Genomic DNA, 12,208 nt, shown 5'->3' with positions numbered 1-12,208 from the left:
AACTGAGGTTTGTGAGAGACAACTGTCTCTGGTCAATCTGCAAGCATGCATTCATACATAATAGATAAGTGAAGTTTGTTTCTGATCTGGACTCTCTATGTGAGAAGGGAGAAGCAAGGATCAAATGTGTGCGCCCAAAATCAGGTTCATGCACATCCAAGTTTAATGTCAGCTTCTGCAATATTTGGATGCATTCTTGCCTCTGATGCTAAACCATAATACCATTCTGGGGTCTCATATGCCTGAGCTTTTATAAAGTAGTTATATCCCACTGAGCAGTGCTGAATCAAGACCTCTGTCATATGCATCTCATCTGCCATATATACACTGCTACACAAACCTACTCTGCATTTGTGATGCTCACCCCTGCTCTGGCCCTGCCTTAATCAGCTGCAGAGTCGTTGACCAGGCGGGTCCCAGCTAGATGACCCGGGTCTCAGGAAAAGAGCTTGTGGGGGACTAATGTTGCCCAGACGCCCCTCACTGCTCTCTTGGCTATCCTCTGGTCTTGTCTGTGCTCTCCTCAAACTTCTTCTTCTCCACCCACCCCCGCTTGTGGGTGGACTTTCCTTTTATCCCTTCACCATTCCCGGTCTCTGCCTCCTCCTCAGACTGATTAATAAAGTCAATGTCATTATTATCCCCACAAACAGACATGCTTAAGCTGCCTTGCCATTAATTACTGACAAAAACTCTGGTTATTTCGCTCTCTCTTTCTCACACACACATGCGCACGTGCAGACAAACATAATATGTTTATATTCCAGTGCAAAGCAAAAGCTATGCCTAATTTTGCAGCAGATGTGACAGTCAAAATCCCTTCTATGTGGAAATACACACAGCTAGATGTGTTTTTCTTTTCATTTGCATGAAATAAGAGTGGAGGTTTCCGAGTCCCTGCTAAAGCAAAAAACCTCAGCACTATCAGAGATTTTGCCATGCTTCAAAGCAACATGGGAAACGGCAGAAGATGTTCCTTGCTGTGTATAATTAGCATATTACCAAGCTCTGCTGCCAACACTGTATTGCTCCCCAAGCTGAAGACTATTATCCCACTCACTAAAGTGACTGTTGTTCAGATTTACTCTCTAATGCAGCCTTGTCCCAGCTGCAAGTATCCCTCCATCAGCTTCTCCCAGAGGGTTGGACTTGGTGTTCTCATCCTTGTAGGTCTGGAAGAAGAAGTGCTGCAGAATTTTAAAATTCACAGAAGCTCATGTAGGTGATATTGCTCGGTTGGACCTTTCGTCAGACCGACAAGTCAGTTTGTGTAGAGTGAATGTGTGTTTAGTGGGCAAATGGCGGTTTGGCTGTATTGTGTCAAAAGCACAGTGAAACGGTTAAGCACACCGATGCTGAAAAATTGGTTAAGCAGAACAAGAAGGAATCATCACAGATGGAGAGCTGAAAGAGCAAAATAAATGAAAATGATTAAAGCAGAAGGCTGCTGTTGCTCAGAATTCCTTGAGGATGCATGACAAGTACATGATTTTGGCTTGGACTGAAACAGAATAACGCCACATTTCAACAAGAGTTCCCCGATTTGAATGTCAACATTAATGATGGCTGTTTACCAGATATCTCAAACATGATGGCATGTGGGCCGAGGAAAGCAATTTTCATGTGCTGATATAATCAGCGGTCACATCACTGGGTGACTGTGGGAAGGCTTCTGAATGGTGACACCTCATGCTGCTGGTGCTTTATCATTGCAGCAAGTGATGTTCCATGTTCCTCACTGTAAGGAAAACAGCAGAAAGGGTACTAAAACCATTTGCTCCCCAAAGTATATTCATAGCCGCACCATCCGAAGAGGGGTCCAAAATTCAAGTTTTGAGGGTTAGATATAAATTTCAGGTGACATACACTGATCCTAAAATCAGTGTTTGCATTTTGATGGAGAAGTATTATTCAAGATACTGAAATCGGAATTTGCAGTCTTGCAATTCAGATCAGGCTTTGTTGAGAGTTTTCAGAGCTAAATCTATTTTAACTCTAGCTTTTCTTTTTTAATGATAATAACTGAGGCTGTTCTCTTCTATTGCAGTTCTGTGCCAGCTCTTCTATAATTTATGACTGTCTGAACCTTAACAGGAATAATGGGATTTTGAAGGTTTTGTTGGGGGCATGAAAGGTTACATATTGGATGGCAAGATTTGTTTGCAATAAAAATCTTATCTTTGTAAAGAAACAAAGGTGCTGAAGCTAAGGAAGGTTGCTGGTTTATTTGAGAACTTATGCTATCCACAATGTAACAAGCCAAGGCTCACTAGGATTTAGTCCTGATGTCCGCTTCAGTACTTTAGCCTTATACCATGTGATATAATAGCAAAGAACAGAATGCCACTGAACAAATGCTAAGTGCTTTCCCTTCTCTGCAGTGTCACCATAATCAATCTAAGACATTGTGGATTAAGGAGAAAGATTTCTAGGTTGGACTATCAGGGCCTAACTGCATGTTTTGTTTCCCCTGTGATCTCCCTAGGTCCTGGCAATCAGATGTGTGCTGTGAAATCCATGCTTGGAACTCAATTCCCAGGTCCACAGGGGCCAATTCAGACAGGGAGTTTAAGCCTCCCCGCTTTTCCTGACCTGATATGGCATTGGCTCCAGCAGTTGCTATTCATCTACGTTCTGCCAATCATGTTATGTGCAGCCAAATGGTGCACTAGAACCTGGGGCTACTTCAAGTTTGGAAAATGGTGCAGGGAGGGACTTAAGCTACTTCACCCCACACATCATGATCATGATTTGAAATGACCACCACATCCCTTGGAATTGTATCGGGAGCATAGAACTCACAGTCCACATCTGATCTTCAAGGAGAACATAATGTGTAATTAGGCTTTCAGGGAAGTTTGAACCCCAGCTGTCTCAGTGATAGAACACCTGCTTTGTATACAGAAGTCCCAAATTCAAACCCTGGCAACTTCAACTGAAAGAGCTCAAGTCATGGGTATTGAGAGAGACATAGGGTTGCCAACCTCCAGGTGATGGCTGGAGATCTCCCAGAATGATAACTGATCTTCAGATGACAAATCAGTTCCCCTGGAAAAAAATGTAGATAGCTTGCTTTTTTGTGCAAAAATTATGGTAACCGGGTTGATTCCTTATGGAAATGTCCAGTTCAGAGAGGTTCTCTTTGATCTGTTTCTACTTGCAGTACAAGACACTGATCAGATGTTTAAACAGTTTCTTGGAGAAAGTTTGGCACAAATTTTCTCCATCCTTTGTAGGATAAGTGGTTTGGAGTGGTTTCTTTATTTTTAGTCACTTAGGTATAATATCCAGTCTTCTGCATTTTGTAAGAAAGATAATATTAAATTGAATCTGTGCAAATGTTTTCATGTCATTGATAGATTATTACTGCATGCAACTGAATGTGGTGCCTTCCATGAAGATAGTTTCAAGCGGGTAGCCATGTTGGTCTGCAGTAGAACAGTAGGATTTGAGTCCAGTGGCACTTTAGAGACCAAAAACATTTTCAAGGTATAAACTTTCAAGAATCAAAGCCCCCTTTTTCAGAAGCTGTCTTCAGAAGAGGGATGCTTTGACTTCTGAAAACTTACACCATGAAAATCTTGTTGGTCTCTAAGGTGCCACTGGACTCAAATCCTGCTGTTCTACTGCAGACCAACATAGCTACACACCTGAAACTATCTTCCTTGAGAAAGTGGCTCCTTTGGAGGATGAATTGTATGTCATTATACCCTGCAGATATACCTCCCTGTCTAAACCCCACCCTCCCCAGGGTCTACCCTCAAAATCTCCATGAATTTTACAAGCCAGGTTAGCAACCCTAGAGAAACCCTTTTATGCTCAGACCCAGGAATATTGATGCCAGAAAACACTCAGTCTGAATTAATATAGCAGATCTTCATATAGGTTCCTACTTAAGTTCAGGTACCTTTCATTGTAGAAAGTAAACACTGGTTATAGTCTTGGATTCTTTTCTGTGATTCTTTTCTGTATTCTTGCTATGCTAATACAACTTGGATCTGTAGGGAAGGGCTGCTTATTGTAGAACTTGTGACAGAATAAGAAGAGGCTTGTTATATAGTTTGTTTGCAAAGGAATTTAACAAACCCACTTATTTCTAATTAGAACTCAGAACAATGGTTTTTAAACTTAAGGCTGCCAATTTTTTAAATATGTGCTTTTTATTGAGGAGATGCTTGTTTATTTGCAGTTCTTTAAAGTATAAAAAGCCAAACCTTCAAACTTGGGTCAGCTGAAATAAGCAAGACATTTTCACTCCCTTTGAGAGCATCTTATAGTTTCTGAATAAATCATCTGATGTAAGAAATAGAAACTGTATTTAAATTGGTGACATTACACCCCAGAGATATTGTTAAAACTGACTTCACTTTGAAAGAGAGCTCTTCCTGTGTATTTTTAAAGGGTTGTTGTAAACACACCACAATTATGTGACGGCAATTGAAATTTTCTCTAGGCAATATCTACCTCATTAAAGTCAATTTTTAAAAGTTAGCATCCGGTTTGATCACCAAGCTGTTTTTCCTCCAATTGGGTGAGAAGCTGCGAGTCTGTGGATGACCTAGATTTCTGGAAAAGGCTGAATTTCAGGATGTGGGGTGGCCCACATTTTTGCTGCCTGCTAGAGGTGAAACCAGATCATGATTAAGAGATTATTGAAATCTAGAATGAATGTTCCCCTTGTGTGGTTTTACTAAACAGCAAATTTTACATCGTAGTTGTAATTCATGCATGAGACTTATTGGTATCTAAGGCTATATCTGTGGAAACACAAGGCAGACATTTCACACGGTGTTTTCTTCCTCTTGGCTACACAGCTTAATCTATAGATTTGTATCTGCATCCAAATAATCTGCATGTTGATTTCATCTCTATTCCTTTTCAGGGTATTCTGTTTTCAACCCCTCAATGTTTGAAGACTCCCCAGGATTTAGTTAAGCTGTACCTGCATGAATCTAGTCGGGTTTATCGGGATAAGATGGTGGATGAGAGAGACTTCGGCCTGTTTGATAAAATGCAGACAGAGATTGTGAAGAAGTTTTGTGAAGTAAGTGATATAGGCCCAATTCACGTTATCAACTGGGCAAGCATTCTGGTTCCCACAGTGGAGGAACAGCATATCCAATCCACATACTAATAATATAATAGATAATGTGGATGCTTCTTTTGTAGAGAGACCTAAATCCTACTGTTACATGCTGCCTGCTTTCTAGAGTGATGCGAAGTCCTAGGGCAGTGGTCTCACATTTAATTTTCTTTGGATAAAAAGCCCTGGATGTTATATGCTATCTTTGTATTACTTGTACAAAGAGGTGGAGCATAGGTGGGGGCAAAGAGGCACTTCTACAGGGCAGCTACCTGACTCAGAAATAGACATGGGCACGAACCAAAAAAATTTAATGAACCAGCAGTTCGAGATTCGGTGCCGACGACGAACCCGAGATCGCAAACTGCAACGAACATTTTCCGTTACTTGGGGGAGGGGGAATATCCCCCAGCATCCGCGGGTCCTCACCCGAGGGTCCCACCGAGGAATAGTGCGGCGGTGGCGGCAGCCAGCATCTCACACCTTCCTGCCTTGCCAGAAAGGATGGGAGGGAGAGGACCTGTCACGTGGGGGGTAAGTGAGAAGATCTCATCCCAAACTCCAGGCCAAAGAGGAGTGTGCTGGTATTCCTGGAGTGGGTGGGAGAGGGCATGTCATTTGGACTGGGGGCCTGATCCCCCAGCCACCGCAGGTCCTCACCCGAGGGCTCCACTGAGGAATAGTGTGGCGGCAGCCGCCTCCTGAGCCATCAGCCTCAAGGTTGTAAGCGGCGCTGTCCCAGACCCTGAGGGGACAACCTCCGCTAGCGCGGCCTGCCGGAGCGCCTTGCTCTTACCAGCATCACCCTCAGGGCAAAGTGATCCTCCCACTGATCCCTGCTCAGAAGAGCTGGTGGCCCCCTTTCTCCCCTCAATGGATGTTTCACTGGGTGAGGAGGGAGACCGCAGGCTCGGGTGGTGCCTCTTCAGGTGGCGAGTCAGGGCCATCGAAGACAGGTGCTTTGGGTTTTTGCCCCTGCGCACCAGGACATCACAAGCACGGCACCGCACCACACTGGAGTCATCAGGAAGGGCCCGAAAGTGCCTCCATACGTTGTAACGCCGACCGCTAACTATCCCAGGGGAAGGAGGACGAATGGTTACAGGCTGTGCTGTGGGGCTGGACACGGACGACGGCATGAGGGGTGGACTGCGGGAGGGGACACCACCGAGAGTTTGGGATGGGGACGGGAGGGATCTTTCATAACATACATACCATTCCTCCAGGGATCCATCGCCCACCACCCCTCCTCAAAATGTTGAGAGATATTCTCTCCCCCCCTGCGCAAAGACCTCTTGGGCCTCCACAGCCCACATAGGTGAATTGGGGGGAGTGGGAGGACTCCCTGCTACCCCTGAGCCACACCCAAAACTGCTTTCCACAACTGAACCAGGAGGACTGCCATCGCATTTCACCCCACAACCACCCTTGGCAGCCAACACCACAGGAAGACTCATTGTGCCACCAAACTAGAATTAAGGAGGACAGGAAAGGAGATGACTCTGTGTGCCCTCCGCCGCAGTGCCCACCAAGTTTGGCCCCAGGGCCTGGCAGCAGCCCTGGCGCCAGAGGGAGGGAGGGACTAGAGCCCTAGCACACCACGCCCACAGATCTGAACAGAACAGGCACTAATAACACTGTGTGAGCCCTCAGTTGATGTGCCCACTGAGCTTGGCCCCAGGGCCTGGCAGCAGCCCTGGCACTAGAGAGAGGGAGGGACTAGAGCCCTAGCCCACCACTCCCACAGACCTGACCAGATCAAGCACTAATGTGAGCCCTCAGCCGAGGTACCCACCGAGCTTGGCCCCAGGGCCTGGCAGCAGCCCTGGCACCAGAGGGAGGGAAGGACTAGAGCCCTAGCCCACCACTCCCACAGACCTGAACAGATCAGGCCCTGATCAATAATCAATGTGAGCCCTCAGCCGAGCTTGGCCCCAGAGCCAGGCAGCAGCCCTGGAACCAGAGGAGATAGATCCCTATCCCCCAAAGCCAAGCTCAATTGTACTCTCAGTCTCTCTCCCCAAAGGCTAGCAAGTGGCAAGCAAGAGCTCTGTCCCTCTCCACTGCTCGCAGAAAGCGAAACCCAGCGTGGGAGACCACGGCTATTTATAAGCATGAGTCCCATTCAGCAACACAGGAGGTCTGTGTTTGGCCATCAAAGCTGCCTATCAGGGTTTGCAGGGATGAGATTGGAGTGCCCGTGGCTACAGAACACCCCTTCCTCCCCTGGGTGTCTTCTCCCAACTTGTAACCGCTTTGCAGCTCTGTGGTTGGAAGGAAGCCCTGCTGATCAAGGAAAGCTGGGCTTCCATTCGGGTTTCCAGGGCAACAGAAGGAGCGCAGACAGAGCTCAGGCATTCCCCCAGCTCCATTGCCAGGGGAATTGATTGCTGGCGCCTGAGTGTCTGGCTTCCTGAACCGTGGCCTAACGCAACGAACCAGGCCTCTACCGAATGCTGGTTCGTTGGCCGTGGCCGGTAATGAACCACCAGATAGCTGTCAGACTATGGAATCCCAGTTATCTAGAGTTCATCTCCCCACTTCTGCAAGAAGCACAAGGTCTCTTGATTTCAAAAGGTTTATTGGAAGATTATGCTCAGGATACAGGGGTCCATGATCCAAGGACTTGAGGCCCTTGGCTGAACCAAAGCTTTGTTGAGAATGACACATAAAATGAAAGTAACAACACTTCAAACACCCCTTCCCAGCCTCCCCCCTTAGTCCTGTCTAGAAGGCCTGGGAAGGCGAGGACATCAAGGTCGGCCGGGCTGATAAGAATTCTTTGTTCCCATAGATATAGGTGGCCTGGGCAGCACCTGGGCCTGGAGGGAGAGAACTAAATAACTACATATAACAGGAGAACATGGCGTAGCTTTGGCTTGAGAACTGACATTCTGACATTCGCAATCACGTGATCACCATTTTCATGGGTTTTTGAGGTTCATAATGCAGTTCGTGCCCATCTCTACTCAGAACCCCACAGAGGGCTTTGCTTTTCAGTCAGCTATTTATTTGGTGATAAATAATTAACAGTTCTTGGGCAGCAACAATCACAATACAGCCTTTCCCCGCAAGAAAATGAGGGGTAATAATGCAATTTAGCTCACTGGGTAATCTATGTTGAGTGCCGATATATATCCTTATGACATCATGGACATGATGGGTTGGGGGGGTCCAACCTACTCTTTTTCCACAGCACCAGAATGTTCAACCTGAACTTTGTGTTTCATTTATGTCCTTCCTCATTAGGATATGGAGGATACCCTGGAACAGACTAAGAAGATGAACGTGTTTTGCCATTTCGCAAAAGGGGTTGGGGAGCCCAAATACATGCCTGTCCAGAGCTGGGAATCATTGAACCAGCTCTTAGTGGAAGCCTTAGAGAATCACAATGAAGTCAACCCTGCCATGAACCTGGTGTTGTTTGAAGATGCCATGTGCCATGTGTAAGGGGAAATTTGTACACTTGAAAGCTTGTGTGTGGGTACTATGTAGTGTTATATCTGCAAATATACCTCAAGGTGACAGAGTAATGGGTGGCCAGAATCTCTGAAAAACAGACTCTGTTTTCAGTTTGGACAACATATCCTGAAATTATGGTTTTGACTCCATTTGGCAACTGTAAAATGTAAAACTCTCTATCTCGCGAAGACAGCATCTGTCTTTATAATAAATTCTCATAAAGTGGTTTGGGTAACCATCAGAGAAAAGCAATTGCATGAGGACATGGGAACACTTTTATGCAGCTAGATAAATAGAAGGAAGAATGCTTCGCGCTTTGCCCAGTGAAGTGGTAGGACAGGGGTAAGATCCACCTTGTTAGCTGTGAATATGGGTGTGTAAATGTATATTTTCAAATATGCCTATTCCTAATATGTGGTGACTAAGAAGCAATGACTTATTTGCCTAAGAAGCAATGACTATCTCAGAAGAGTGTGCTTCAGAACACTAGCTCCCCCCCCCCCCGCCCCGCATGTTCCCGGCCGTTACAAAATTTTACTTGTTTCATTACAAAGGGGCGGGAAGGGCAGTCTAACTGTTTCTGCAACTCCAGGCAACAAATTCAATCACTGTCACAAAAGCGAACAATGCTTACAATCCTTAGCTCTTGCTGTTGCTCCTTTGTGTTCTGGGGAGTGCAGCATCCTTTCAATTCCCACACCAGAGGGCCTTGATGTTTAATACAATCGTAGCGCTGCCGCATGCCACAGTGCTTTTATTCCATTCGGTTAGTAACAAGCATTTTATCTTCAGTGGTTTCATGCGGACTGGGCTACGCTGCGGTCTGGTTTTCTAGTGCATAAAAATAGGCACCTGCAGTGATTTTGTGTGTCGAGCTTCTAGGGAGGAAAGATGGGCATTGTGGCTAGTAGTTACTTTTATTCATGTAATGTTCTTTGCACTACTACCTGCTATGAGGGCTACTTTATTATTTTTTTCTAATTGCAGTCTGCTGCAGCATAGGCATGAAGGATCATTGTTTTACTCTGCTCAGTCAAGAGCTGAGTTTGAGATCTGACACCCATGATACCTCTGCAGCTTGTATTTCGACTCAGACTAATAAGGGGTTTTTGTTTGGATGTTTTTTTTGTCTATCCATGTTGAATGAGCTCTCACTGTACAGGTACAGAATATGCCCCAATCATTTTGCTACAAGCAAAAGCTGCTGGTGTGTGCATATAGGTCTACAGAAAACAAATTCATCAGATACTGCAGGCTTGTAGCAGCTTCTGCATGTAGGGTACAGATAAAGGCATTCATATGACCAGCTCCTTATAGGTACATTTGATCCAGATAGACAAAAATCTGCACAGATTGAAAAGTAAGGCCAGCAAAGGGAGCCATTTGATTTGATCTCTGCTATCTATTTCAGCCCCTGTGCTGCCTAGGAAGCCTCCTCACATGAATTTGCGTGTCTGTAAAAAATCAGTAGGTTATATGATGTTATTTGTTATTTAGCTCAAGGTTACAGACCACAAATTAATTGCAGCTGAGTAGCACCTTAAAGACCAACATTTTCCAGAATATAACCTTCCTTGGGTCAAAGCTCACTTTATCCCTTTGTATCTGACAAAGTGAGCTTTGACTCACAAATCTTATATCCTGGAAAATTTTGTTGTCTCTATTTCTGTAGGCATTATCTGCTTTCTGTTTAATGTTTATATTGCCCTTCCTCTAATCAGCTCAGAACAGTTTTTATGCTGATTCCTTGTGTTAGCCAAACTGTCTCAAAGATGGGGAATTAATAGGTAATTGGCTTGTATTAAGGGATCATGACCTGTGTATACCAGGGTCAGAGTTCCTGGATCACGCCCAATAAGAGAGGAGACTAATACTTTAATGAATCAAAGCTTTTACTTAATAACTTCTGAGCCTACAGAGTCTAAGAATCATACACACATTCACTACAAGACTTGGAAATAAAGGTGGGAAAAATATAGAGACGGTTGCATTATTAGGAAGATCGTTGTTTGGGCAATACACTCCTGGCGAGAAGCAGAGAGCCAGCAGTGAAGGGCAGAATGCCTAGTGGGATGTCAGCAACACACTAGGTGGGATGGGGTAGGAGGAGCCCTGGGGAGTTTGAGCTGTAGGAACTCTAGGGCTAATGAATGGCAGGCATGATTTCTTGGAGACCTTTTCTGACATTTTAGTCACGGTGAAGGAGAAAAATTAGGGCAAGAAAGCAAAGTCTCCCAAGGCTAGAATGCATCGCATGGGTTACATCACACTTATAATGTAGCACAGCAGTGAGTTCACTGTTTCTAAACCTATGAATAACCACAGCTTCCTATTCCATCATACAGTGTCACATGACTAGGGATGCCAACTGTGTGAAATATATTGGCCCTTAAATAGAGGCATAATTGGATGTTATTTTCCTGATGATATTATTTATCTCCATGCCTTGAAAAGCTTCAGCTGCCCTTTCCACACAGGAAGCCACTATTAAAGGGACAGAACATTTTTCTCCAGGCTTGCTAGAAACCTTGCACACTCTTAACCCATTCATTTTTTACCTTCTGTTGTCAAATTGGAATGCTGCTGTAGGAAGAAATCAGTGGAAGGGACAATATGCACAGTTAATACATGGATGGAAGCAACTTTACTGTAGTAACCACTTCTTTTTTGTTTTGATATATCCTACTTCAAGACCCAGCATAGTTATAGTGGTTAGGGTGTCAGACTAATACTTGGGAGACCCAGATTCAAATCACTACTCCACCATGGAAACTCACTGGGAGATTTTGGGCCAGTGACTATCAGCCTAATCTCCCTCAGAGGGTAGTTGTTGTGAGGTTAAAATGTAGTAGGGTGACATTGTAAGTAACTTTGGGTCCCCATTGAGAAGGAAAGAGCATATCTGAAAATGTGTTCTATGTGTTTCAGACTTCGCAGAATATCTGAAATGTAGGTACTGGAGATGTTGAACTATCAGTTGTTTAGATAATCAGATTATATAGATTGTAAAAATATTTTAGATAATTTGCTTTTAGTTAACAATAATAATTCTTAACACTTATATAACACTTCACATCCATTATCTCAGTAATCATTAACTATGATCTGATAGGGTAGGCCAGTATTATTATCCTATACTGCAGATTAAGGCTAAGAGAGAACAGTTTTCAAAAGCCTGCCTGATAAATTCATGACAAAGGTGAAATTTAAACCATATCCCAGTTTATTCTTTTATGCTACATCAACTCCAGCAATGACCAGCAAGTTGTCAAGGGCATGCAAGAGAGAAATTTCAAAATCTTTATATGTTAGCAAAGATATATCAGTTGCTGATTCCCCCCCCTCAACGTCTTTAAAAAGCCCTCAGTTGGCATTGGGGTGGAAAGGATAGCCGCTGTGTTGGGAGAGGGGTGAGGAAAGGAAAGTGCAGTGAAAACTGCTGTATGGATGCTCCATTGCCACTGTGAATGGGTCTACATTTGCAATGGTAATGCAAAATAGATGGAGAATTATTGCTATGTGGAAGGAGAGAACAGTCTGAGTCATGTAACCAAAAGGACCACATGAACCACAATTTAGAAGTCAGCATGGTGTAGTGGTTAGAGTTGGACTAGGATCTGGGAGAACCTTACTTCCAGTTCCTTACTCAGCCATGGAAGCTTG

At 44.5% G+C, this 12,208-nt stretch overlaps 1 protein-coding gene across 1 annotated transcript in view; it reads left to right on the top strand.

The window, feature by feature from the left end:
* LOC129327569 (dynein axonemal heavy chain 9-like) overlaps positions 1-12,208 on the top strand; it is a 274,625-nt gene that overhangs the window by 127,602 nt on the left and 134,815 nt on the right. Inside the window, exons 42-43 of the mRNA XM_054976322.1 lie at positions 4,883-5,044; positions 8,333-8,529. Coding sequence (XP_054832297.1) covers positions 4,883-5,044; positions 8,333-8,529 — 359 coding nt within the window. The remainder of the gene's footprint in view (positions 1-4,882; positions 5,045-8,332; positions 8,530-12,208) is intronic.

The sequence above is a fragment of the Eublepharis macularius genome, chromosome 4 (assembly GCF_028583425.1).
Source record: "Eublepharis macularius isolate TG4126 chromosome 4, MPM_Emac_v1.0, whole genome shotgun sequence".
NCBI classification, from domain to species: domain Eukaryota; kingdom Metazoa; phylum Chordata; class Lepidosauria; order Squamata; family Eublepharidae; genus Eublepharis; species Eublepharis macularius.
Note: the sequence above shows the minus strand (reverse complement) of the source record. Positions and strands in the feature narration are given on the sequence as shown.